Source organism: Triturus cristatus, chromosome 2_1 (genome assembly GCF_964204655.1).
Source record: "Triturus cristatus chromosome 2_1, aTriCri1.1, whole genome shotgun sequence".
NCBI lineage: Eukaryota > Metazoa > Chordata > Amphibia > Caudata > Salamandridae > Triturus > Triturus cristatus.
The window spans coordinates 1,129,173,647-1,129,201,494 of NC_140581.1; the positions used below are offsets into that span (position 1 = coordinate 1,129,173,647).

The 27,848-nt window shown below is 42.9% G+C and overlaps 1 protein-coding gene across 6 annotated transcripts in view; it reads right to left on the reverse strand.

Annotated features, from left to right (window-relative positions):
* ARHGAP24 (Rho GTPase activating protein 24) overlaps positions 1-27,848 on the reverse strand; it is a 1,422,561-nt gene that overhangs the window by 14,430 nt on the left and 1,380,283 nt on the right. For all 6 annotated transcript variants that reach the window (XM_085636556.1, XM_085636558.1, XM_085636561.1 and 3 more), the window contains one exon: positions 7,727-8,792. In XM_085636556.1, coding sequence (XP_085492682.1) covers positions 7,727-8,792 — 1,066 coding nt within the window. The remainder of the gene's footprint in view (positions 1-7,726; positions 8,793-27,848) is intronic.

Here is a 27,848-nt window from a genome sequence, read left to right on the forward strand (position 1 = left end):
ATTGCCCATCTCCAAATCTCCTGAGCTAGCGTTGAGAGTGCTACTGACTGCGTTTCTCCTTGTTTGTTGATGTAAAACATTGTTATTTTGTTGTCCCTTTGTCTTAACCTTTTCTGAAAGGCTTTTAAGGCTAAGAATACAGTTTGTAACTCCAAGATATTGATGTGTTTCACTGCATCCTGCTATGTCCACAATCCCCTCACTTTGAGGTTGTTCACGTGGGCTCCCCATCCCATTAGGGATGCATCTGTTGTTAGGGCCACTGTTGGAGTTGGTGTTGTGAAACGTCTTACCTGTGCTATGTTTGTTTTGTTCCACCATGCCATCTCTTGATGAACTGTCTGCGTGACAACCACTAGATCCTCCCAACTCCCTGTTGCCTGTGACCACTGCTGCTGAAGCCATTCCTGGAACGGTCACATGTGTAGGTGAATGTTGGGGACTAAATGAATACATGAACCCATAATTCCCAGCAGCTTCCCCACTGTCCTCACTGTCAGAGCTTGCCCCCTGTGGTATAGATGTGTATCCTTCAGTAGTGCTAGTGTTCTCCTCTCGCTTGGCAACATTTTCCCTAATATTGTGTTGATTTGTGCTCCTAAGAACACCTTTTGTTGTTCTGGTTCTGTTGACGATTTGTCCCAGTGTATTGAGAAACCGAGATGAATTAGTGTTTCTATTACTAGCTGTATATGCTGTTTGCATAGATTGTAGGAGCTTGCTCTTACTAACCAGTCGTCTGGGTACGGGTAAACATGAATTCCCTGTCGTCTTAGGTGAGCGGCTACCGCGGCTAGGCATTTTGTGAAGACTCTTGGTGCATATTTTAGGCCGAAAGCTAGCACCTTGAACTGGTAGTGTGTCTTTTTGACCACAAATCTTAATAAACTCTCGTGTCTCTTGTTCATGGGAATGTGCAAGTACTCATCCTTTAAGTCTATGGTTACCATGTAGTCTCCTGTTTGCAGTTGAGGTATTACCTCTTGCCGTGTTGTCATCTTGAATCTTTGAGTCTTTATGAATTTGTTGAGGAACCTTAGGTCCAGTATTGGTCGTAAAGTTCCGTCCATCTTTGGGATAAGGAAGTATGTGGAGTAAATGCCCTTGTTCCTTTCCTTGCGTGGTACTTGTTCTATTGCATGTTTGTTCAGAAGTTCTTGTACCACTTGTAGTAATTGAGATAACTCCTTTTTGGAATGTATCTTCTTGTTTGGTCTTTTGTTTGGAGGTTTCCTTGTCAGCTCTATAAAGTAACCGTACTGTATTATGTTTAGTATCCATTTTTCTGAAGTTATCCTTTCCCACTCTTTGAGGAGGTATTTTAACCTGCCTCCTACTGGTGTAATATGTTGCAGGAACTGTTTGATTTTTGATTTGCCTTGTTTTTCTTTTGTGTAGCACACTCTCTGGTGTCTTTGGAGTGTGCCCAAGTTTTTGAGTGCAGTCACTTGGTTGTTTGTGGCCCCCTCATTGTGGCTGGCCTCTTCCCCAAGGGCGCCCTCGAAAGGACTGCCTAATCATTGGTATTGCCAGTTCTGCTGCTCTCCCTGTTGTTGTCCCTGATTTACTCCTTGATAAGTTTGTTGAAAGGTTTGGTGCGAGGTTGTAGGTTGATGGTTACCTCTGCCCATTGGTCTTCGTGAGGGTGTGCCTCTACGCATGCCTCTGAACTGCAGTGCCCCCATGGACCTTGCGGTTTCATTGTCTTCCTTTAATTGGTTTTTCATCCATCACACTTCCAAATAGCTGTTTTCCATTGAAATGGGAGTTTAGAATGTTATTTTGTACCTCTGGCTTGAAACCAGAGATTCGCAGCCATGCATGCCTCCTTTCAATGATTCTGATTGCCATTTGCCTACTGGCTGTTTCAGCACCGTCTAGGGCTGATTTTAAACATGTGTTTGCCATGTTTTTCCCTTCCTCCACTAAGTGGTTTGAACTTCTTTGAAATTTGTCTGGTAGGTGTTTTAATAGCTTTCCAACTTCTTCCCAATTTTGATATGCATGCCTGCTGATTAAAGCATTTGAATTAGCTATGCACCATTGAATTGCCGCATTTCTCTCCACCTTCCTTCCCATGAGATCCATCCTTTTTCTCTCTTTGTCAGGTGGAGGGCCATCATATGTTGGTACATTAGCTCTCTTCCGAGCCGTAGAAGCTATGATTGAGTCAGCTGGCACTGAACCCCTGATGTACATAGGATCTATAGAGGAATGCTTGTATTTTTTCTCTCCTCTTGGTGTAACCGCCTTGCAAGTGGCAGGTTCTTTAAAAGCTTCTTTACCTTGATCCAAAATACTTGGCAACATAGGAAGGAATTTACTTCTTGTTTGACTGGGCAGCAATGTTTCTAAAAGAAAACATGATTGGGGGTTTTCTTCTTCCAATTGCACTCCATAGGTGTCTGTTGCTTTCTTTATGACTTGGTTGTGCATTCCAATGTCATCTGGTGGTGAAGGCCTCGATGGATAAGTCGCCGAACCCACATAGGTTTGCTCTTCTTCCTCTCCCTCGTCTTCGAAGAAGAATTCTTCCTCTTCTTCTTCGTCTTGTGGTTCGGGAGTTGTTGGTGGCTGTAATTCGTCAACATGTTTTCGACGTCGACATCGATCGAAATTTTGGGTGGAATTAAGAAAAGTTTCATCTTTTTGTCGAAATCTTTCTTGCGTTGCAAGATACTTGTTATTTGTGCTTCGAGTCTCTTTTTCTTTTTCTCCATCTCTGACACGTGAATTTCAGCATCAAAACTTTCCGCCTTTCTTTTTGAGCTTGACGGCGCCGCTGCCTGTTTCGACCTCTCTTTCTTGGACGTCTGCGCATCCTTTTTGTGACTGTCTTTCGACGTCTTTCAACTTTTGAGGGGTTTTTTGCTGTCTCAGAGTCTTTGTCTAAGGAACCGATGGATTGTTTTCCCTTTGACGTGCTTGCGGACGTCGAGTGTTTCGATGCCGAGCTTAGAGTCAGATTTTCTGGGCTCGCTTATCTTTTTCGAGGTCGGCTGTTCCCTTACCTCCTTTGGAGTCTTCTTCTTGACCTCAATGACTGTGACGTCTGTTTCCCCTTCGACTTCTGGACCTTCGGTGACGTTGTCCTGGTCTTTGCTGGAGAGGCCCGGGTCTCGAAGCGATGGGGGTGGGTCTTGACCCTGCATGTTATAATTGGCTCTTCTCTGCCTCTCTCTTGCTCTCAACGTCTTTGGTGTGAAAGCTGAGCATACGTTGCAGTCGTCGCTTCGGTGATCCAGTGGCAGGCAAAGTTTGCAGACCGGATGCTGGTCCTTTTGTGTGTATTTGTGGTGACAATTGTCACAGAATTTGAAAGGTGTTTTGTCCATTACCATGTAGAGGGAGCCCCTGGTATGCGCATTCTCTGTGTCATCGAAGTTTTGTTTCTCCGTCTTTGTTGCGCTCCGGTTCGTAGGATCGAAGTCTGGAATGTCGAAAACCCTTTTCTAGTGTTCTTAGTATATTTTTTCGTCGATTCTTCTGGAGCTCCTCCGTCTCGATCCAGACACAATGGCGGAAAAAAGAATCTGAAGGTGGCGACCAAAGGTGGGAGCTTCCGGAGAAAGCCTGTCGACGTCACATTGGGACACCAAATGGTAGTATATCGACACCCACCAACGAAAAAAAAAGGAAAGAACTACAATTCCGAATCCAACCACTAGATGGCAGAATAATGCACAGCATGTGAATCCAGAAAAAATTAACACTGCAAAAATGGTGTTGCTGTTGTGTTGCCTCTATACTATTCACAACTCACTGGGTTCGCTTCGGACAGAGTTCTTCCAACAGTTGAATACCCTTCTAGCATCCCTCTGGTGGGATGGGAAGAGAAGTAGGGTGACCAGGACAACCATGATTCGGGGTTATCTGGATAGGGGACTCGGTGCCCCCAATCTGGAGCATTATTATTATGCATCCCATCTTCAGCATGTAACCAACTAGTTAGGGGAGGGGGATAGCTGGGAAAAAGGACCTTTTGGCGGGGCTGATCAAAGATGGTGAGCTCCCAAAGATGCCAATGCCAGATTCAGGAGTGCCAGGAGAGGTGCCATATATTATGTGGTAGACTGCGGTGGTCTGCCAGAGGGTGTTAGCAGTTGTGATTAGGAGGACACCGTTGCCCGGAGAGGTGCCCTACATTGTGCAGTTGACTTCAGTGGTCTGGCAGAGGGTGGTTACAGTTGTGATTAGGAGGGCCCTGTTCCACATGGAGCTCCTGTTGTGGGTACTAGCCTCATTTTGTCAAGTGGAAGTGGCATGTTCCAGGTATGGCATTAGGGTGGTTGTCAGCTGGGAGGACTTGTATCCAGATGAGTTTTACATATCCTTCGAGGGCAAGCAGCAACAATTTGGCCTGCAAGCTGGGCATATTTTGCAGCACACAGGAGTGGTGGAGATAGTCAAACAGCTTTGGGTCTCCTTCCCAACTGTGCCTCTGTATTATGCAGAGTTGGGTGTCATGTCATTGGTTGCGGGTCGCTATCTAGTTTAGACGGTGTATAGAACGCTTCAGGCAAATAGCATGTGGAGACAGCTGAGGCTAGGGCAGAGTTGGGATGAAGAATTGGGTGCACCTTTCCAGGATGTGGAGTGGACTAGAATTTGCACATAATTGACAACAGTATCTAGCAATGCTAGCTTCTATCTGATACACTTTAATTTTTTACATTGCACTTATGTGACCCAAGTAAAATTGAGCAGGTATGATGCAGGTCAGGCTTCATCCTGCCCCAGTTGTAAGTTCGGAGAGGCAGACTTTATGCACTTGGCATGGAACTGCGTGGCGATGGGGTCCTTGTGGTCGGCGTTTGGGAACAGATTGCTCACGTCTACAGCTTTGTGGTGTATGCTGACATCACAATGCAATGTCCTATCACTTTCTGCAGATGATTTTGGTGCTGGCCCAGAGGCGGGCTGCCATCGCCTGGATGGGATTGGGGGGCACCCAATGAGACTCTGTGGGTCCAAAATGTGGCTGTCGATACACATGCTCTGCACAGAGTGTCCTAAACTGGCTTGTTGGCATGCTAGAATATCCACACAGTAGTGTTTGCTGAAGGTGTGTAATGCCATAAAGTCACACAGTTGACAAAGCGGAATAACATCCTGCAAGGTGAACATATGGAACTGTTCTAATAGGATGTACTTGTTTAGAGGCTGAGATCTAAGATTGTTCTTAGAGACCCGTACTTTTGGGGATTGGGAAGTATAGGGAGAATACCCCTGAGCCCTGTTGTTGGAATTAGACAGGTTCTATGGCAGTGGCGGCTGGCATGGGTTTAAGGAAGCGAGGCAGGGGCGGCCACCGGGGGGGGGGGGGGGGGGATGTGCAATGCAAAAAAAAAAAAACACTAACCTTGCCGCCGAGTCCCGCGTCTCTGCTCCTGCTATCCTCGTCGGAGTCGAAGAACAGGAAGCACAGCCAGGCTCCCCTGACCAATCACCATGCTGCAATGTAGTGTTGTGATTCGTCTGAGCGTCCTGGTTTAACGCTCAGCCAGGGAATGGGAGCCTGGGACAGGGAAAGTGCGCATGACTGTTTTGGGTGTCCCGAGAGGGCCAGCCAAACAGTCATGTGCCCTTAAAAATGGGCAAACCATTCTTCCCCTGCCCTGCACTTGCTTTCCTTGTCTGGGGGGGGGGGGGGTAATCCCGGTAGAATGGGAATTGGCCTTCTTGCGTGCAGTGGTTGGTACGATGGATTCTGGGAGGCACCTGACTCTGAATAAATAAAGGATCTGAGGGCGATGCTTTATATTTTTTATCTACCCTAGGGGTGATAATTCAGGCCCTAACAGGGTCTTTAAAGATGTCATCTGCATGTCTCATCATACCTGGTAACATTGGGAGATACTGTGTGTCCCTGTGGGTAGAGGCTAATGTGTCAAATAGGAAATATTGGTTGAGGGGTTCCTTGTGGAGCTCTACATTATAGAAAGCTGCCGCTCTCACAATGATCTACTGGTAGGAGGCTGCGTCCTCAGGAGGGGGAAGGACGAGCTGGGTACAGGTTGGGATCACTTGGTGTAGTAGGATCTGTGTAATGCATATCCCAAGGATCAGGATCCCCTAATGGCCCTCCTAACCCACCAGTCTCCGACTGACCCCCGAGGTGAAGTGTCCAGACTATTGTGTTGTGGTGACAATGGCTGAGGTGAATGAGGGAGGGATGGAGGTGGTGGTGAAGGTGGTGGAGGGGGAGGCAGTGTTGGATGTGGTGGATAGGCAGGGCTAGTGGCCTTGTCCATTGCTTTCCTCTTAGGAGGAGGGGAATGTGTAGTGCCTCCTCAAATGTCAATTTACTCTTTGGATTAGTATTTTCCACTAGGGAATGCCAATCTATTCCAGAATAGATTCGACAGGAGACGTGGAAGTCGATGATGTTCACAAGTCTATTTTCGGCACCGAGCATTTCGGCTCTGAATTGTGATTCGTCATGGGTGCCGAGTGAGATGGTGTCCGCTGCCGGGTTGGTACTGAAGCATGCTCTTGGTCTGAAGAGGTTGACCCCGAAGTCTTGGCCTTGGCAGTAATCTTCAGTGCCGGGCTCGAGGGCGGGGAGTGTAAAAAAGTATTCGGATTCGACAATGGCCAGAAGGCAGCGGTGGTCTGGTGACCTCTAATAGTTGGAGTGATGAAGCCAAACAGTTTGGAGTCGATGTCTATGTGCAATATCACCTAGAGGAAGAGTTACTTGACCTCGTGATTCGAAAGACTTCTTCGAAGAACAACAACTTCCACATCTCCGGACCCAACACTAGATGGCAGGAGTATGCATAGCATGTGAATCTACAGCCACACATGCATTGAACATAAAGGTCTAAAAGAAATGTGGATAGAAATGTACATGGTTCTACTTTGTAGCATTCTTTTATTCTAGGTTTTCTGTGAAAATCATTGATTCAAATTATAGTTATATTTAAAGGACTACAGAGGAAACATAATTTACCAGATCATCATGGTTGTATGTCAGAATATCAATTGGAGAAATACTGTCTGTTGTAAGTATTGTGTTCTAAATGTCATCTGCCAAAACTATTCTCAGATTGTGTGTAGATTTTCTGCAATTAAATTCAATGGGATGATGTTCAATTACAATATAGAGCATACTTAGACATTTCAGGAAAAGTAATCGCTGTGATTGTCACCAAAGATTGATTATAAAAATATAAAACACATATTAGAGGAAGTATCAGAGTGGAAAGCTGTGCCGAAAAAAATAAAATAAAACTTGAAGCACAAGGAAATGGATTTCAGATGTCACGGAATTACTGGTCAGATACATTGAATTGACTGAAGCACTCACCTACAGCCAAGCACTGATCAGCGTGATGTTCCATAAAAATAGAGAATCTAAACTTTCCTTTTCAGTGGACACTTATTCAGGTACTACAACTCTCTGCCTTACTCGGTCTGTACTTTCTCTGCAAGCCTAACTCAGAGTGAATTAAAGCACAATGAAGTGTGTGGGGGGGGGGGGGGCTTCTTCAAGCCTTGGTCAATACACAACGCTATGTGGATAAAAACCAGTAGACTAAGAAATGTGGTGTAAACAAGCAATGCTTTCCTTTTACAGATATTACTAAAAAAACACTCAATAGATGACCACATGGCAATCAATTTGAGCTCCTTTTCCCTTAAGGGATTCACAGAGCTAGGGATTCTATAAAGATAATGAAGCATGTTTCTCATATTTGAGTGTTACTGATAGGTTACTTACTTCTTTACCCTTGTCTCATATTCCGACTTCTGCTTTGACATTTCCTGCTTCAGGCTTGCGACAAGACTGTGCAGGGCACTGTGATTGCTGCTGGTGCTTGGAATAAATGTTTCACTGTTATCACTACTACTGGTGGCTCTGCTGCTACGACCCCCGGCGCTTCTTCGCTCAAATTTACTTTCAAAGTCTCCAGGTTGGGACAAATCTTCATTAGGTGGGCCGTCTAATACAGGGTCTTCAAAATTACTCCCATAAATATCCTGCTCAGGGCAGGTTGTTGTAGAGGAACGACAGGAGTTAGAATTTTCAGGGAGGGATATTTCACAAGAGGAGGTGGACCAGGTGGCACTGTCTACACTCTGCTTATCATCAGAGTTCGCTATGGAAAATTGTTGGTGTACGTTGTCATAAGTAGACAATCTATGTTGCTGCTGGGCAGAGTCACTCCCAGAGTCCTTTGGTTTGTTGTCTCGTAACGTGACATAACCATTAGGCAGCCAGCATGCATTCCGGCTGTTCAGTGTATCTGTGCTGGAGATGCCCATTCGCACCACTCCATTGGGCATGCTGTGCGTTCCCATTTTGGTACCTGGTCCCTTGATGGAGGATGTTCTCCGGGCTGGCAAGCTTCCATTAAGAACAGGCTGGTTTTTATCGTGGCCCTCAACAGAGCTGCTGAAGGATCCATTGGTAACTATGCCACTACCTTTGTTAAATGCTGGATTCTTTTTCACCAGAAGTGGAGGACTCCTTGAAACATCTGGTTTGTGAACACTGTTTCTGGGGCTGTTTGATTTACTCCCAGCAAGGGTTGCGGTGGGGGACCCATTGTCACTGGTGCTTCTTGGGGGAGAGTCCGATGTTTCCCATGAACAGCGCCTCACAGCCGTTTCCTTTGTGTTGTTGTTTTCTTTGTTCTGAAGCTGACCAATAATTTTCTTCTGTATGTCATTGTTGTTGTTGCACATCTCCTGTCCAGTCTGTAGCTGCACCTCAGTGTCTTTGGGAAATAGCCGCTCATGCTCACTTATCATTACAGACATTAACTGCTGGACAACAACAGTACCTAAAACAAGAGAATAAAGGGAGTTAAATTACTAAGACGCCATTGAATTTGCTCAAGACAATATTGTGTAGCAAGAACTCATAAAATGGAGAAGGCACCATAAACTAACTCTTTACCTGTGCACAGGTGGAGGGATTTATAAATAACTACCACCTGTAAACACTTTGCTTTCTGATATTGACTCAGTTACCAAAAGTACATTGCCATAAAATTGTTACAAAATTAGAAACCAGAGTTACTGGTCCATGATTATTACATTTTAGATGAAACTCCAAAAACAAAGCTTAGTAAAAGTAAAAAATACAACTAGTAGATAAACATCAGCTGCAAAGGTAGGGCATGGAAAGTCAGACATTTGCTCCCACTTGATTATTCCTACATTTGGACAACATTTTAGTTTGTATGGTACTCCCAAAGATCCCTGCGGTGATATAAAGAACATCTATGGCTCTCATTGAGTACCCTAGGGCATAGAATTTACATATGCAAATGTTTCCACAGGTGAAAAGCTCTGCTTGCATAAAGGTGGGAAAAAACTGAAGAACCCATTTTCAATAAACCTCCATTCAAAATGTGGTATGCTCTTCATACTCCAATGATGTAAACACACTTTCTCTCACTCTTGACAGGAGTGAACTATGGGTCTTTCAATGGATCACAATTACCTCAAATTGCTGCATGAATAATGACAGACAAAAAAGTGTATAAGTGTTCACCTACTTCTGCATGTAGACCTAACCAGCAAAGTTCATACACAATTACATAATAGGGCTCTAATGAGCTAAACAAACATATATATAAATGAATGGAGATACTGAAATACAACTCAACTCAATCATGCACAAAAAAATACAGTTTCGTGACAGTGCTCTCCTAAGACCAAGAGGTACTGAATAAGCCGTAAAGGGCAACCGACAATGTATTCTTACTGTCCTGGGTAGCAACCAACCAGGTACAGGGGATGGCCAGATTCTACTCTGCCAACTAGAAGAATGGATTAAAATCTCTGGAACCGCTCTCTACTTCATCAGAGCCAGCATCAAGGATTGGTTATAAACAAGAAATATCTCCCATGTGTCATCGATTCTAGTCACACAGAGTGATACACAGAGGCTGGAATCACTGTGCAAGAACGTATTACTTTATATTTTTTATTCACTTATTTCTGCACAATATATCACACATTAAAGTGAAACTCAATATAACATTGATATACATCAATGTTTGACAGACAAAAAATCAACAAAAATTAACAAAACAGACAATGATCATTAAATTACGGCTATGGTCAATCTATCAATGTGAAAGTTTCTTGTATTTAAGAGGAAATATCCTTTAATATTAGAACAATTCTCAAAATATATAAGCGCTAACGCATTTCGATCTTCACCGTGTCGGAAAAAGGTCTTAAAATGAGGTCTTCCTCAAGGACACTCCCTACTTTCACGGTGAGACACCAACAAGATCATTTTCAAAAGAGCTCATGCTCTAAATCATGCCCATGTGTCATATTGCTGTATAAATAAATATCAGTCCGATGAGTAGACGCATCCACTGATATTTGCAAAACATGATTGAAACTGCTTAGTATAGCTGCGTTATCAGTTGTCCTTGTCGGACGCTCGTCTTCCAACTATGCCAGTCACAGTTGTATTCAGGGGTTAACAGGGCAGGGAGTTCTGTCAGCCTTTGTGTATTATATTAAATGTGAATTGCATCAATGTAAAATATGGGGATATTTCGTATTTATATTCGTAGTTTGATCCCGCCCTCATAATCCATAACAGGATCAGACCCAGTTCTATTTATGATAATCTCGGATTGGAGCAAATTCAAATAGGATCCTCACAGTCCAGTATTTTAATGACTACATGTGGAGTACCTTGGGGATCTCTGCTGTCTTCACTGATGTTAAGGGCATAGAGGTTCCCTTTACCCTTAATTTTGAGTAGCTCTAACTTCGATCCCAAGTGTATGGACACGGCTAGACACTGCTGACTCCATTAAGTAAAGAAAGTGAAGAAGGACAAAAGGGAGAGCTGAGGGATTTGGGGGGTAAAATGGGGAGATAGTCTAAAGATTGGGTCTAAATTGGGTTCCAGTGCATCATAACTTAGTATATTGAAGATTATCTTTACAGTGATGCCTTTATTTCCTAAAAAAGATTATATAAAAAAAGAAACATGAAGAACTTGAGAGTCCTATTTATCCAATTCATTGTGGTGTGAAAGAGCACCAACTCCCTGTTAAATCATCTCAGGGAGTCCATGCAACTTATCCAGTTCAAGCGCGGCATGGATCTAATCATGGCCGTAATCCCCTGTACATATTCTTTTGCAACACCACACTACTAGGACTTCCAAAGAAGCAGATCATGAAAATACAAAACATACAGAGTGAGGTCACCAATCTGTGCTTCAATATTAAGAAACAGGACTATGTCTCTACTAGCGTGAACACTGGTTTGTGGTGGAGTGGAGGATTGAACACCTGTGTACCAACCCAATATTAAATTGTTCATCAAGTCATTCCACCCTAATTACACAACTGGCCGGTTAAGCACATGTCACACAGCTCTAAAAAGCATTGCTTAACCATTAAGGGGCAAACCAAGCATTGTGAGATTAAGAAAAGAGCAGCCATACTTGTCTGACAAGCTTTTAATCATGAAAGCTTTTTAGGTGACACGCCTGTCTCATAACTGAGGTGACAAGATCCTGCAACCACCAGAGTGGTAGAGTAACCATTGCACTTGAGTCCCGACCTGGCTCAGTATAATCTACTTGTATCACCTCCATCACTTCACTAAGAAAAGCCACAGGCTCCACCATGAAAACATATTAATCCTTGCTCAGACTCGACCTCCTTAAAACGTAACAGAGGAACCACAGAATAGTTATGAAGCAAACAAACAAAGGTTTAACATTTTACATAGACTCTCGCTAATAAATCGTAAATAAAGTAATAGGTTTCCCTTTGGTGATTTGCACAAAGCTTGGTTTCATATCTGTCAGTTTGAAATTGAATTGACATTGAATGTAATGAGCCGAAAGAAAAGGAAAACTCCCTGATAAGCATGATCAACAATAACTAATTATCTTCAATTTCTAATTATGTGGTATTTCCCATGAGGACAACAGTGGGATTATAACAGCGCATCTTAGAGTACAATGTGTGTTTGTGCCTATTTCAAGTACTCCTTGTGGACTCTGGTATTCCTGAAAGGCCCAAAGACATTTATTCAACAACCTATTGTAATAGGGATGGGGGTGCCTACTATATGCCTGTGCAGTGATAAGAGTCAATCCTTTCATTTGAATGAGGTTGTAGCACAATGCAAATGAGGGAACCTTTGCCTCTTAACCTGACTTCATTACAGATCTAGGCACACAAAGAAAAAGTCCCTAGAGTTGTATGCAAACTCTGCCCCATTCAGGAAGTGATGTGAAGTTAGCGCACTGACAGAGGACTTTTATGAGATAAGGCACTAGGTGTCAAAAAGATCCCCAATGGGCCTTGGCCTGGAGAGGTCCTCTTCCACCATAAAAATAATGCTATTGGTTTCACTTTCCGGAATGCTAATACAACAGGAGCTGCAGCGTCATCATAATAACAGTGACATGAAGGATTCCAGTAGAGAGTCGATAATGACCCAATAAGCATGGGAGCATGGTTTAACTTTAACCAGCCTCTAAAGACTTTCAGGATACCCCTTAAGTATATGATGCCGTCTGAAACGAAAAACCATGGGGACAAAGCTTGCACTGTGTTAAGTTGTTGTGCCATTTGCAGTGCATGTTAGTTCACATGCTGCAGTCAGTACAGGCGGTATGCCCTGATCGAGTGCAACCTGTGAGCAGACCAAACAACACAAACTATGGCTGTGCACACCTGTGGTAATATGGTCATTGGCTGATAGTTGCAATATTGACTACAGAAACACTGTACTACCAAAACAAATGACCAAAATATGGATGACTAAAATATAGAGGGGATATAGTTCGTTTTTTTTAAATTTCCTGCCGGATTTGCGGATCCACTGTGAATCCCGCCTAAACATTTTAAAAAAATGCTTTTTTTGGCCCTGGGGGTCAAGGTGGTTCTACCCTGCCCCTTTTCTTTTTTTAACGTTTTTGCTTGTGACTCGGTTCAACTGAGTCACAAGATGGCTGCCAACACTTCCTGGTTTGAAGTGTTAGCAACCAATCAGATCTCGGGCATGAGGTCAGGAGGGTTCGCAGATCCATCATGGCCACAGTTGTATATCTGAGAAATCTTCAAATTTCTCAGAAACTACTAAACAGATTTACACTGCTTAACAAAAAAAGTGCTCCCTAGACCAAGAGCTACCTTTCTGCCCAATTGTGTGTACTTCTGTTCAGCAATTCAGGCTGTAGCAGCATCAACTGTTTCCTATGGAAATTAACATGGAGAAAAAGCATTTTGGGCCCCCGCCCCCCTTTTTCTCAGCCCCTGTTTGTCGGATCAAACGGCACCAAAGTTATGGGCAAATAAAAAATAGCTTTTCCTATGGAAGCTAAGTCCTAAAGATAACTACCTAATATATATATATATATATATATATATATATATAAATATATTATCTACTGGCGGTCGCCAGTAGATAGGTATAGTTAAGACCGTGTTTCCATAGGAAATCTCAAAATTCTATTTTGAATAACTTTGGCTCCGGTTGACGAATCTTCGCGAAATTTTTAAAACTAATGGGGCGCTCCGCTCAGCTCCTACCCTGAAAGTCTCGGGGAGATTCGTCAAGCGGGGGCCGAGAAAAAAGGGGGGTCCCAAAACGCGTTTTCCCCATGCATTTTCCCATAGCACCTTTAGTCGAAGGTACAGCCCGAACGGCTGAACAGAATTACTTGAAATTTGGCAAAGAGGTAGTCCTCAGGTCAGGGATGTGCCTTTTGCATATATGGAGTCAATCTGTTCAGTACTTCCTGAGAAAATTGTAGTTAAAGCACATAAATATCTATTTTACCTAGACTCTCGCTAATAAATCGTAAATAAAGTAATAGGTTTCCCTTTGGTTATTTGCACAAAGCTTGGTTTCATATCTGTCAGTTTGAAATTGAATTGACATTGAATGTAATGAGCCGAAAGAAAAGGAAAACTCCCTGATAAGCATGATCAACAATAACTAATTATCTTCAATTTCTAATTATGTGGTATTTCCCATGAGGACAACAGTGGGATTATAACAGCGCATCTTAGAGTACAATGTGTGTTTGTGCCTATTTCAAGTACTCCTTGTGGACTCTGGTATTCCTGAAAGGCCCAAAGACATTTATTCAACAACCTATTGTAATAGGGATGGGGGTGCCTACTATATGCCTGTGCAGTGATAAGAGTCAATCCTTTCATTTGAATGAGGTTGTAGCACAATGCAAATGAGGGAACCTTTGCCTCTTAACCTGACTTCATTACAGATCTAGGCACACAAAGAAAAAGTCCCTAGAGTTGTATGCAAACTCTGCCCCATTCAGGAAGTGATGTGAAGTTAGCGCACTGACAGAGGACTTTTATGAGATAAGGCACTAGGTGTCAAAAAGATCCCCAATGGGCCTTGGCCTGGAGAGGTCCTCTTCCACCATAAAAATAATCCTATTGGTTTCACTTTCCAGAATGCTAATACAACAGGAGCTGCAGCGTCATCATAATAACAGTGACATGAAGGATTCCAGTAGAGAGTCGATAATGACCCAATAAGCATGGGAGCATGGTTTAACTTTAACCAGCCTCTAAAGACTTTCAGGATACCCCTTAAGTATATGATGCCGTCTGAAACGAAAAACCATGGGGACAAAGCTTGCTCTGTGTTAAGTTGTTGTGCCATTTGCAGTGCATGTTAGTTCACATGCTGCAGTCAGTACAGGCGGTATGCCCTGATCGAGTGCAACCTGTGAGCAGACCAAACAACACAAACTATGGCTGTGCACACCTGTGGTAATATGGTCATTGGCTGATAGTTGCAATATTGACTACAGAAACACTGTACTACCAAAACAAATGACCAAAATATGGATGACTAAAATATAGAGGGGATATAGTTCGTTTTTTTTAAATTTCCTGTCGGATTTGCGGATCCACTGCGAATCCCGCCTAAACATTTTTAAAAAATGCTTTTTTTGGCCCTGGGGGTCAAGGTGGTTCTACCCTGCCCCTTTTGTTTTTTAACGTTTTTGCTTGTGACTCGGTTCAACTGAGTCACAAGATGGCTGCCAACACTTCCTGGTTTGAAGTGTTAGCAACCAATCAGATCTCAGGCATGAGGTCAGGAGGGTTCGCAGATCCACCATGGCCACAGTTGTATATCTGAGAAATCTTCAAATTTCTCAGAAACTACTGAACAGATTTACACTGCTTAACAAAAAAAGTGCTCCCTAGACCAAGAGCTACCTTTCTGCCCAATTGTGTGTACTTCCGTTCAGCAATTCAGGCTGTAGCAGCATCAACTGTTTCCTATGGAAATTAACATGGAGAAAAAGCGTTTTGGGCCCCCGCCCCCCTTTTTCTCAGCCCCTGTTTGTCGGATCAAACGGCACCAAAGTTATCGGCAAATAAAAAATAGCTTTTCCTATGGAAGCTAAGTCCTAAAGATAACTACCTAATATATATATATATATATATATATATATATATATATATATATATATATATATATATATATATATATATATATTACCTACTGGCGGTCGCCAGTAGGTAGTTATAGTTAGGACCCCTTTTCCATAGGAAATCCGCAACATTCTATTTTGAATAACTTTGGCGCCGGTCGACGAATCCTCGCGAATTTTTCAAAATAGGTGGGGCGCTATGCTCCGCTCCTACCCTGAAAGTCTCGGGGGGATTCGTCAAGCGGGGGCTGAGATAAAAGGGGGGTCCCAAAACGCGTTTTTCCCATGCATTTTTCCATAGGACCTTTAGACAGGGCTACAGCCCGAACGGCTGAACAGATTTATTTGAAATTTGGCAGAGAGGTAGTCCTCAGGTCAAGGAAGTGCCTTTTGTAGGTTTGGTGTAAATCTGTTCGGTAGATTCTGAGAAAATAGCCTTTAAATCAAAATATATATCTGAGCCAGCTTACGGTGCGCTTACGGTACGCTTACCGTACGCGTACGGTGGCGTGCGCGAGCGCGATTCTGATTGGCTCTTAGATCTTAGTAAACATTCGAATCGGCCGAAACCAGGAAGCGGCGTCCGCCATTTTGTCTCTCGCACTGAGAGTGATTTTTAAAATATAAAGCCCAAAAACATGTAAAGGGGCTGTTTAGACAACTCCCACACACATAGCCATGTTGAGGGAGTCCCCAAAGATCCCCCAAGGGAAAAAACTGAATTTTTATTTTTTCGGTAATTTCGCCGATTACGCTTACCGTACGCGTACGTTAAAAAAATGGAAATAAAAAAAACACTATCCACACTCACCCCACCCCCGGTGCTATTGATGGCCGAAGGCCACCAAATGTACAGGGCTTATTAAAGGTGTCAAAAACTAAATATTGTAAACAAAAATAATAAAAGAAAAAATTATCCACACTCTCTCCACCCCGTGTGCAAATGGTGCCCGAAGGGCACCATTTGTGCCTGGCTTATAAAAATTACGAAAAATTAAAATATTACCGTGCACGGAACGAACTGCGTTAAGTGGGCGCGCACGCCACGAATGGCGTAAAGTAACTTAGCATTTAAAAAAACGTACAAATTCACTGAAAAAACCATAGGTTTCACACACGTTATAGTTAGGAATTAGCATTTAAAAAACCTTGCAAATTCACTGAAAAAACCATAGGTTTCACACATGTTATAGTTAGCGGAAATTTTACTGATAAAAAACCAGTGAAATTGCCCCGTTATAGTTAGTGCTGGCAACTATAACTCACGCGACCGCAATCTTCTGCTGATGACATATGTGTCTTTATGAAAAAAAAATATTTGTAATATATGTATAGCTAAAAATGTATGGAAGAAGACATGGGCAAATAAGTGTCTAAATACAGTATTAGCATCAGCAGAGGATTGCGGTCGCGTGAGTTATAGTTGCCAGCACTAACTATAATGGGGCAATTTCACTGGTTTTTTATCAGTAAAATTTCCGCTAACTATAACATGTGTGAAACCTATGGTTTTTTCAGTGAATATATATATATATATATATATATATATATATATATATATATATATATATATATATATATATATATATATATATATATATATATATATATATATATATATAAAAATATATTATCTACTGGCGGGCGCCAGTAGATAGTTATAGTTAGGACCGTGTTTCCATAGGAAATCTCAAAATTCTATTTTGAATAACTTTGGCTCCGGTTGACGAATCTTCGCGAAATTTTTAAAACTAATGGGGCGCTCCGCTCAGCTCCTACCCTGAAAGTCTCGGGGAGATTCGTCAAGCGGGGGCCGAGAAAAAAGGGGGGTCCCAAAACGCGTTTTCCCCATGCATTTTCCCATAGCACCTTTAGTCGAAGGTACAGCCCGAACGGCTGAACAGAATTACTTGAAATTTGGCAAAGAGGTAGTCCTCAGGTCAGGGATGTGCCTTTTGCATATATGGAGTCAATCTGTTCAGTACTTCCTGAGAAAATTGTAGTTAAAGCACATACATATCTATAGCCGAGCACCGTGCGCGCACGGTGCGCGCACCCTAACGTGCGCGAGCGTAATTCTGATTGGTGGTTACATGTCAGTCAACGTTCGAATCAGTCGAAATCAGGAAGTGTCGGCCGCCATTTTGTTTGTTTTCAGTGAGAGAGTGAAAAAGGAAGGTGGCGAACGTGAAAAGGGGGCAGGGTAGAGAGTTCCTGACCCCCTAGCCTTTATCAGGGGGTGCCTGAAGGACCCCGAAGGCAGAAAAAAACATTTTATAATTTTTTTTTTTAAATCGCGGGGTGCGCGCACCGTGAAAAACCATAAAAATTTTTTTTATAAATTTAATACGTAGTTTATTGTAAAATAAATTTATAAAAAATATAATAATACATACATAACTTAGCATTTAACAAACCGTACAAATTCACTGAAAAAACCATAGGTTTCACACACGTTATAGTTAGGAATTAGCATTTAAAAAACTTTGCAAATTCACTTAAAAAACCATAGGTTTCACACGTTATAGTTAGGTGGATATTTCACTCGTAAAAAACCAATGAAATTCCCCCGTTATAGTTAGTTCAGATAACTATAACTCGCGCGACCGCCACTGTATCACAAGGATGATGTCAGAGACAGCCGGTCTTATACAAATTGTTAAAAAACCCACGCACAAAGCAGGACATACGTTGGATGGATTATTCACCAACAACTCTGAAATTTCCATCATTGATATTATTCCTTTAATCTGGACAGATCATTCGGCAATATGTTTCTCTATTCCAACCAAACCCACTTCCCCTCGCTCGTCTCTTCCCCCCCCCACCAAATCCAGAGACTGGAAAAACTTAAATCTTGAACATCTCACTCAGATGATACAGGACAGTCTATTACTTAACGCACATGATCCCATAGCAGCCTCAGATACCTTCACGGAGAATCTGATCGAAGCTTGCAACAAATTAGCACCGTCCAAAACCGTCCATCGTAGTAGAAAGCTCCCTTCAGCCCCGTGGTTCTCCGAGTCGCTTAGACTTCAGCGCCAGTACTGCAGAAACCTTGAACGACAGTGGCGCCGTAACTTCAATACGCCTGACAAAATCATTTACAAAGGCGCTCTCTCCAATTATAAAAAACTCATAAAAACAGAGAAAACCACGTATTACACAAACCAAATTAATCAGGCTAAAAACTCCTCAGGGAAACTATTCCAAGTAGTAACATACCTATCTAACCCACCTGCTCCTCAGTCAGAAGGATCTCAAGCACTTTCTGATGCATTAGCCAACTTCTTCGAGGACAAGGTCAGAACCATCTTCAACACATTCACACCCGACGTTGCGCCCATTATCTCTGACTCTGGCGTTGATACTGGCCCCACATTCGCAGCTTTCGAACCTACCACCTGTGAATTCATCCAACCCCTGATTGCTCGAACCAAATCTGGTTCACCCCTAGATCCTTGCCCCCCTAGCATCCTCAACCTCATCCCCGAAGTTTTTGCTCCACCTCTAACCACCATCTGCAATGCAATGTTTGCATCTGGTGTTTACCCCCCGGTATGGAAAAAAGCAATAATTAAACCACTACTCAAAAAACCCAGCCTAGATCCTCTGCTTCCTGCTAGCTACAGCCCAATCGCCTGCCTCCCATTCCCCGCAAAGATCTTTGAAAAGATCATGAACATCCAGCTGTCAAACTATATTGACCACAACAATCTACTGGATGACACCCAATTTGGGTTTCGACAGGGCCACGGAACAGAGACGGCACTGCTAAAAGCAGCAGATGAGATTAGATACACGATGGATAACGGAGGAGCAGCAGTTCTGATACTCTTGGATCTATCTGCGGCCTTTGACACGGTCGACCATGCCATCTTGATCGACCGTGTCGAGGCCATAGGAGTTACAGACAAAGCAAAAAACCTCCTGGCCTCATTTCTGTCAAACCGTCCGCAAACTGTGAAACTAGGCAATTTCACATCCCAGACCTTCTCCCTGCCATGTGGAGTACCGCAGGGATCCTCGCTAAGTCCGACACTATTCAACATCTATGTGTCGGACCTGGCGAGGGTCATAAAATCCTGCGGAATCTCCCTCACTACCTACGCCGACGACACCCAACTGGTGCTGTCGATATACAATGATGGAATCTCAGTGGCAGCCAATTTCCAAACGGGAATGAAGGCAATAAGCGCCTGGATGTCATCCAACTGTCTTAAACTCAATTCTGATAAGACAGAAGTGATGACATTCGGGAGGCTTCAACCCACCTGGTCCCCACAATGGTGGCCCCACCAGATGGGACAACCCCCAGAACCTGTAACGAAGGTACGTAACCTGGGAGTTATCTTTGATAACAAGCTGTCATTCCAGCAACATGCTAACTCAGTGGTTTCCTCCTCCTTTCACATACTAAAAAGGATAAAAAAATTAATTCCATACCTTCCTCCACATGCAGGCAAAACCCTGGTCAGTACATTAGTATTTTCCAAAACTGACTACTGTAATGCACTGTTACTTAATGCACAACAGAAGGTCCTCAATAAACTGCAAACAGTGCAGAATGCAGCAGCTAGAACTCTTCTATCCATCCCTAAATTTGCATCCGTCTCACCCTACATCCGACAGCTACATTGGCTACCGGTGAGGAGCCGTATCAAATTCAAAGCTTTATGCATAGCATATAAGGCTGTTCACGATCATGGACCGCTATTCCTAAGAAGAGCCTTTCGACCGCTCAAACACACAAGAGCCTTGCGCTCATCCTCTGCGCATCTACTCATGGTCCCCCGTACAAAAAGGGCCAATTGGGGTGACAAACGCTTCTCCGTGGCTACAGCCATACTATGGAATACACTTCCTCTTTATATCAAGTGTGCTCCGACCCTTCTCAACTTTAGAAAAAATCTAAAGACATGGTTGTTCCCTGCCTAATCCTCCCTTCCTCCTGAGAGTTCCGCATCCACAGCGCCGAGACACCCTTGGGTATTTGCGCGCTCTAAAAATCGCCAAATAAATAAAAAAAATCAGTGATGTCATGAGTGATGCCACTGACCATGTCATGAGTGATGTAATATGTGACGTCATGAGCAGTGGATTGCGGGCGCGCGAGTTATAGTTATCTGAACTAACTATAACGGGGGAATTTCATTGGTTTTTTACGAGTGAAATATCCACCTAACTATAACATGTGTGAAACCTATGGTTTTTTAAGTGAATTTGCAAGGTTTTTTAAATGCTAATTCCTAACTTTAACGTGTGTGAAACCTATAGTTTTTTCAGTGAATATATATATATATATCCATCCATTTACCTATCTATCTATCTATCTATTGTCAAGATACATATACATAGAGAGAAGTAAAGCAAACCTATACTTACCTACATAGACTTACCTTGTTTATATTTTGGTACGGATATTCTGATAGTACAATATTCTGTAGACGATATTAAGGTACAATACCTGGCCACCTACTGAATGTATCTGAACGCCTTAGATCTTATTGAAGCAGCACATGAAAACACAATTGTGCAGTTTAAGAGGAAGTCTTTCAATGACATCTTTTAAATAAAATCCACTTTATATTCACCAAAGGAGAGGTATGCATGCTCTGTCACCCGTGAACTGGAATAGCTAATGTGCTGTTAACCATTACCCTGTTTTCCATTCCTGTTTGCCAGAAGAAACACTTTGTGGTCACGCAGAAAAGCTCTCTCGCACATGTGTGTAAAGCAGCTCCCGCTGTTGCAGTAGGGCAGTAGAGTAAACTCCGTAATGCACATGTATCTCGATTCCTCTGTCTCTATAATCGCCTTCTGGGGGATAGTATTTACACAATGCAGTGTTTTGCATTTCGCTTGCGGTTATTCAAGTCAACGTCCATAAAGGGTCTTGGGAGAAGCTCCCGAATGAAGTACGAAAAACTATTTCACTGAAATGGCTCGACCTCTGCAGCCCAGGAATGGATCGCCCCAAGCAGGCGAGCAACGCCCATTGGGCTGAAAGGGCTTCAGCATAACCTCACCCTCCCCCCCCCCCCCTTTCATCGTGTGGGTTAGACCGAGCTGACACAGCTTCCCGGGCACACGCAGCCGCACCCATGTAGTTCACAGGTCTTTAAAAGATCGTTTACTTGCTAATGAGGCTTTAATGGTTTTTCACCCCTTCTTAGAGCACCTGCATGTCCACTCTGACTATCCCTGGAAGAATTAGACACGCCCCCCCCCCTTCCCCGAAATGCGGCCCTATTTGCTCTTCTGGCCCCAAGGGGGGTAACAACTATGTCCGTGGCTCTAGGGGGTTCCAGGCTCGCAATCTGGCCTAACAGCCAAGGCTGCAGACTTGGGAACTGGAGAACCAGCTCTGAATCCCTGTTTCGGCTCAAGATCCTGTGATTCTGGGCAAACCACTTCATCTTCCTGTGACTGAAAATATATAATACCATCTGTTTCTCAGGTAACGCGCTCTAAAACCCTCGGACCAAGTTCTCACTCGATAAAACTGCTGAACACCTGTGGGCTCCATGTAGCTCGGACCATACGGATCGAGCCCAGAGGTTTTTCGTCACTGATGACAAGTTCAGCTGATGCTCATATACAGAAAGGGAGGGTTGCTGGTGGTGCTGCCCTTTAGGTACCCCACCCCACCACATGGAGGCTCTCGCTGTGATTGGATGGGAGGTTTTTAGCAAGCCGTACTTTTTCGAGGAATGGGAAACTGTGTATTAATGCTAAACATCTGGAAATGCAGTCTCTGCCCATTCACCACTTCCATTATTAATCTTTGATTGTCTCGAGAATTTACGAATAAAGTCACAAACTCAAACTTGATCTTTTTAATCTTTAAACATAGTTGCCCCGGGGGCCACTGTAATGTGTGACACCTTCCGCCAGTCCTGGTACTGAAGGAAGTCTATCATAGTTTTAAAGGAGCGCACCTGTGAGTTCTTTAAGGTACAAAACGTTTTGCTGAGCTGTCATTCGAAACTGATGTTGTTAACACCGTAAACGGTTAAAGCTCCCAACATTGAAAGAGCTGCTGGCTAAGGCCAGGACTTGGATACATGCATTCTTGAGGCTCACTTTTTTTACAGTTTATAAAGCGGTCTTGTCCGTTTTTAGGTCTCGCCTGACCCAGCGCATGCGCTGGTCTGGCGAGACTTTTTGAGAGGGCTCCAAAAAGTGCTACCAGGCCAGCCTAGAGCTACAGTGCATGTGCGCAGGCGCGCGCACCGCGCTTGACCGCAATTAATTTCACTTTCGCGGCCGCACTGCCGCTTTGATGTTTGATCGCGATTGCGATCACTTTCGTGGCCGCACGGCCGTTTGGCATAGCCAATAGGTCTCGCTTTTGGGACCTTATAAGTATTTAGTTATGCAACTGTTGCATGGCAAAACACTTATAAGGTCCCAAAGGCGAGACCTATTGGCTATGCCAATGCTTGTTCATACTGTTACTCATGGATGTCATTTAGGCGTCACCAGGAAGACAGTGGCAGCTCGTCCTTATGGACGTCAGTTGGGGCTCCACTCTTTGTTTTCTCTCAAAAAAAATTATTACACTCATAGTGAAGAATGTTCTTATTCACTAAGAGTGTAATAAAAATGGAGAACAATTAGGTGCAATATGGCCTTCCCTAGCAGCTGAGGTAAGTACAAAAAAAATGCTTTCAAATGTATGTTGTGTGCATGCTCGTGGGTGAGTGTGTGTTTACGTGTGAATATGTGTATGTATAAGTATCTGTCAGTACAATTGATGGTCAAATTGCATGTGATGTCACTTCTGCTACCAATGGCATTTTCGTGAATTGACGTTTATGCTACGACTGCTTGTTTTGCATGTAAAACCAACTATAACATGTGTTCGCCCGTTTTATAGAGGTGCACCATTTGATTTTCATCATGCATGAAATTGTTATTTGATTTTACTTTAGCATAATAAAAAGGTTGTTAGCAAGTTGCACTAATAGGTGAGAGACAAATAGCAAGGGCAGTAGCAGTGCAAGCTTTTCTAATATAGGACTCAGAATAAGTACTGGCGGTAAGGCCTGGGTGAATGTTTGTCTCAATGCTGCAGTAAGTTGAAGCAGATCGCCTTTGAAAGGCCCTCACCCCAGACTACCACTGGAGTAAAACTGTGCAGTTCGTGAAAGGCAAACTACCTTCAAGAGATATGTAAATACTCACAAACATACCTCTGTGGGTATTTGTCTACTTCTAAGGGGCAACACAAACTAATTCTTCAAATCCTCAAAATAACTAAAATTCACAATGTTTGAAAATCTTTCAATTTCGCCAAATCTTTAACACAAGTCGCAATATTTGGCAATACGGATTCAATGATGGTGTGACATTTATTATGGGAAATTACTTCTAGCACACCTAAATGTAGAGAGGAGAAAAGTGTTCAGGGGGGCAGGGAGCAAAAGCGGCATGGGACAGAGATGGTAGTGAGGGTACAGAGGGGCAGGGAGCAGAGGGGACTGGAGGCAGTGGGGGCAGTCTGTGAGCAAAAGGGCAGAACGCAGACACAGAAGCAAGTGCTCAGAGGGGGCAAGGAACAGAGGGGCAATGTAAGCAAAGAGAGCTGTGCATGTGCAGTGTGCGAACAAAGTGGGCATGGAGTCCAGATGGCAAAGTGTGAGCTGAGATGGTAGGAACTGAGTATTCAGAGGGGGCAGGGAGCAAAGAGTCGGTGTGGGAGCAACTGGTGCAGAGAACGGAGAGTCGATGGCATGGAGCAGAAAGGACAATTTGTTAGCAGAGGGGACAAGGATCAGGGGCAGGGTGGGAGAAGATGGAGAGAAAGCAGATGAGGCAGGGAGCGAAAAGGGCATTCTGTGAGCCGAAGGTGCAGGAAGCATAGAGCGGGCAGTGTATGCAGAAGGGGCAGAAGGACAGATTTGGCAATTAAAGGCGATGTTAAGTCTTACAATGGGTCAAATTGCATACATTTCACAAGTCAATGAGCCTACTGGACTCCAGTATGAATGTATTGCTGAATATCGACACAAACAATATTGAGATACATGAATATCGAGGGTAGAACATTGCGGGACAAAATATTGAACAGTAAGTGCATATGGAAAATCGATTTACTATTCCTGATTCCACATATACATACCTTGAAGGCATATGTACCGCGTAGGAACACATATGTGGATTTAGGTGTAGAAAATGTAGGCTTTGATTTTTTTTGTGATATTTTGTCCTGAATATTCTGTCCCCAGAGATATTTTGTAGGTCCAATAATCAGAGTACACACCATCCAGTGCCACCTTCAATTCTTCCCGATTTATGTTCAATATTGTGTCACTTGACCCAGCATCACTACTAATTTTGTGAAAGTGCCTCCCATGGGAATTACAAAGGATGCATGTGGAAAAAGGGAAAAAACTATGGGCCAGATGTACAAAGCATTTTACAAGACTGCGACCAGTAGAATGCATTGAACTATGTATGAAAGGCAAAATGCAACTTGGTAACTTGTTATCGATTCACATTTTGCGATTCAGTATTAGGAAGGGGTGTGTGAAGGTGTCCCTTCCTAATACCGAATAGCACTGGTTTGTATGAATGTTTTGCAACCAAAATGCGGTCGCAAAACATTCATATTTACTGACTCCGTAGAGGAGGTGGTAACCCATTCACACAAATGGGAAGGGGTCCCCAAGGGACCACTTCCCCTTAGGCAGAGGTCCCACGAACCACTAACTACTCTTAAAAAATGAAAAGAAAACTTTTCATTTACATTTTTGTAATGCAGCTAATTTTCATTGAAGGAAAACAGGCTGCATTACAAAAACACATATTGCTTCATTTAAAAAGCAATCACAGAGATGGTGGTCTGCTGACCCCAGCAGGCCACCAGCCCTGTGATTGTAGCCATTTCCAATAGGTCGGAAATTGCCCCCTGCCTCATCAATATTGATGAGGCGGGTCCATTTGCAACCCATTGGGGATTGCAAATGGTGTCTGAAATAGTGTTGTACATAGTTGTTTGCAATTTCCTAATTGCAAACCACAAAAAACTACACCTGGCCCTGTGTTCTTTTTACTTATAAATGGTGAACACACGTGATATAGGACAAAATAATATCTCGGCGTTAAAAAAAAGTGCAGCTGTTTCTTTTTTCCCAAGGAGAGTATCATGATGCTGAGTAATGGCTTAATTTTGAGGTAAGTGCAGGCCGCGAAGGTCACGGCACACACGCACACTCATCTTTCTTTTAATTTAAAGCACATGGTTTTGCGTCTTGTGCCACCAGTAATGTGAGGGCGCAGAATGTTTCTTTAAAGACCCTCTGCAGGGGATTCTTGTAGGTCCTGAACATAATGAGGTCGTGATGGTCATTATAACTGTCCCAATTCCAAGCCCCCAGGCAGGCCTCGGAGGCATGCTGGGATCTTTTGATCTTTAATTTCCCAGTGGTCCTCGCTCTTTCACATGAGCTGCATTTAAATGTTTTGAGCTCCCTGTGCCAACAAAGTCTGCAAAGAATTTGAATTCATCACTAGGTTATGGTACAGTATTCCTTGCTGGCTGTAAAAAGGCTTTCAGTAACACTAATGAAAAACAGGGTTTCGTATGCATCATGAGAAGGGATTAGGGATTAGAGTTGCACATGGCAGCGCTGGTATGCTGTTTGTGAATTTGCCAAGCCCGTGGTGGAATCCAGGCACATTTTCATTATGCCTGTCTTCAATCAATGCCTAAGTATTATTGCCCTATAGTTAATAACAACATGGCAACATTGAAAAGAAAAAAAAAAAAATATATATATATATATATATCCTCTCCGTAATTTGGCTGCGCCCAAGCCTCTTCCAACGGCGGGCACACGGCGGGGTAGCCACCCCCGTAAATCCACCAAAATCCCAAGTGTCAAAGTCTTGTTTGATCAAGAAAAACACTGGAGCCATGGCCTCTATTTAAAGAGCGTGTTTAATGCAACACACGATCCCTATATATATATAAAACAAAACTAAATAAATATTTAACTATATAACTATATATAGAATATATTTTTATTTTTATCATAAAAAAAACAGAGGTTAATGGGACGTTATAGCTAGGTGACAATTTCAGTTAAAACTTACTGTTTTAAATACCAAAAATACTGGAATTCGCCAGTTACAGGTATGTCAAGTAACTATAAGTCATAGCCTAGTTAAGTAAAGTAACTATAATTCATACCCTAAAGTAACTATGACTCGCACTCCCGCCATGCACAGTGTTGTCAACAATGATGTAATTTCAGATGTTACAGTCATATTATCAGTGATGTCATAGAACCCGTCATAAGTGATGTAATATGCAGTGCTTGAAATGGAAAAATATAAGTGCTGGTACTCCGTACCGAACAGTACCGGACCATTTAAAGCGCTGGTAATATGTATGGTATTTAGCACTGCATACCCCCTCCCCTTTAATTTAATCTTGGCCCCCTCCCTTTAATATATGCAAATGCACTACCCCCTCGGGCCCTAGCCCACCCTGGGGTTTTTTCTTCTTTGTGAGCGTGAGCCTGCGCTTTTTCTAATCTATATTTATATATATATTTTTAAACCATTGCAGTGAAAATAAATGTTGCTCACTAACACATTATTTAGAGCAGCTGTACTAATAAATGAATATTCACACATTTCTTACTAATGTGTAAAGTTCAAATTGGAGTTTATTACCATAGCACAGCATAAGTGATTTAGAAAAACACGTATTACTGCCTCATACACTGCATGTAACAATTAATTTACACAGGAAAACAATTCTCCTAATAGTCAGGAACCCTCCACATTGTGATTTTACCCTACTGTGCAAATTTAAGACCTTGCATAGTGGTTTTGGCAATATAACTTTTGTGAAAACAAACACACATGAAAAAACGACATGCCATAAACATATATGTAGATGTCTAGACTCATTTAATATCCTAATAATTTCTGTTGTAGAAGGTGGGGAGGGGCACCATGACCTACTCGAAGCTGCACCTCTCGTGAGTTATGGCCTCTCTCTATAATTAACAATAGTAATAAATAGCTTGCTTCTCTCTGCACAACTGCTTATATGGTATATATAGATACATGTTCGCTTGCATGTTTGGGTGACTCAGTTGTACGAATCTGCAGTGGTAAAAAGACTGCTATTTCAAAGTGATCCATGAAATATGGAAAATATTTCATGCATGCCTGTGAAATATAGTTTTATCATTATAATGACAACCCCCAAACCACCACAGAGCAGCGCTTGGTTAGGGTGAGCATCTCCTACCCTCTTGCTCAGTTGGCGATGCCCTAAAAGAACTCTTTCCCCCACCCCGTCTTTGTAAATTTTGAAAAATTGCTTAATTTCTCCCGGCGTTCACTGAAAATAATGCCTACATTTATCAAAAAGTCACAAAACGCAGGGCTGCAA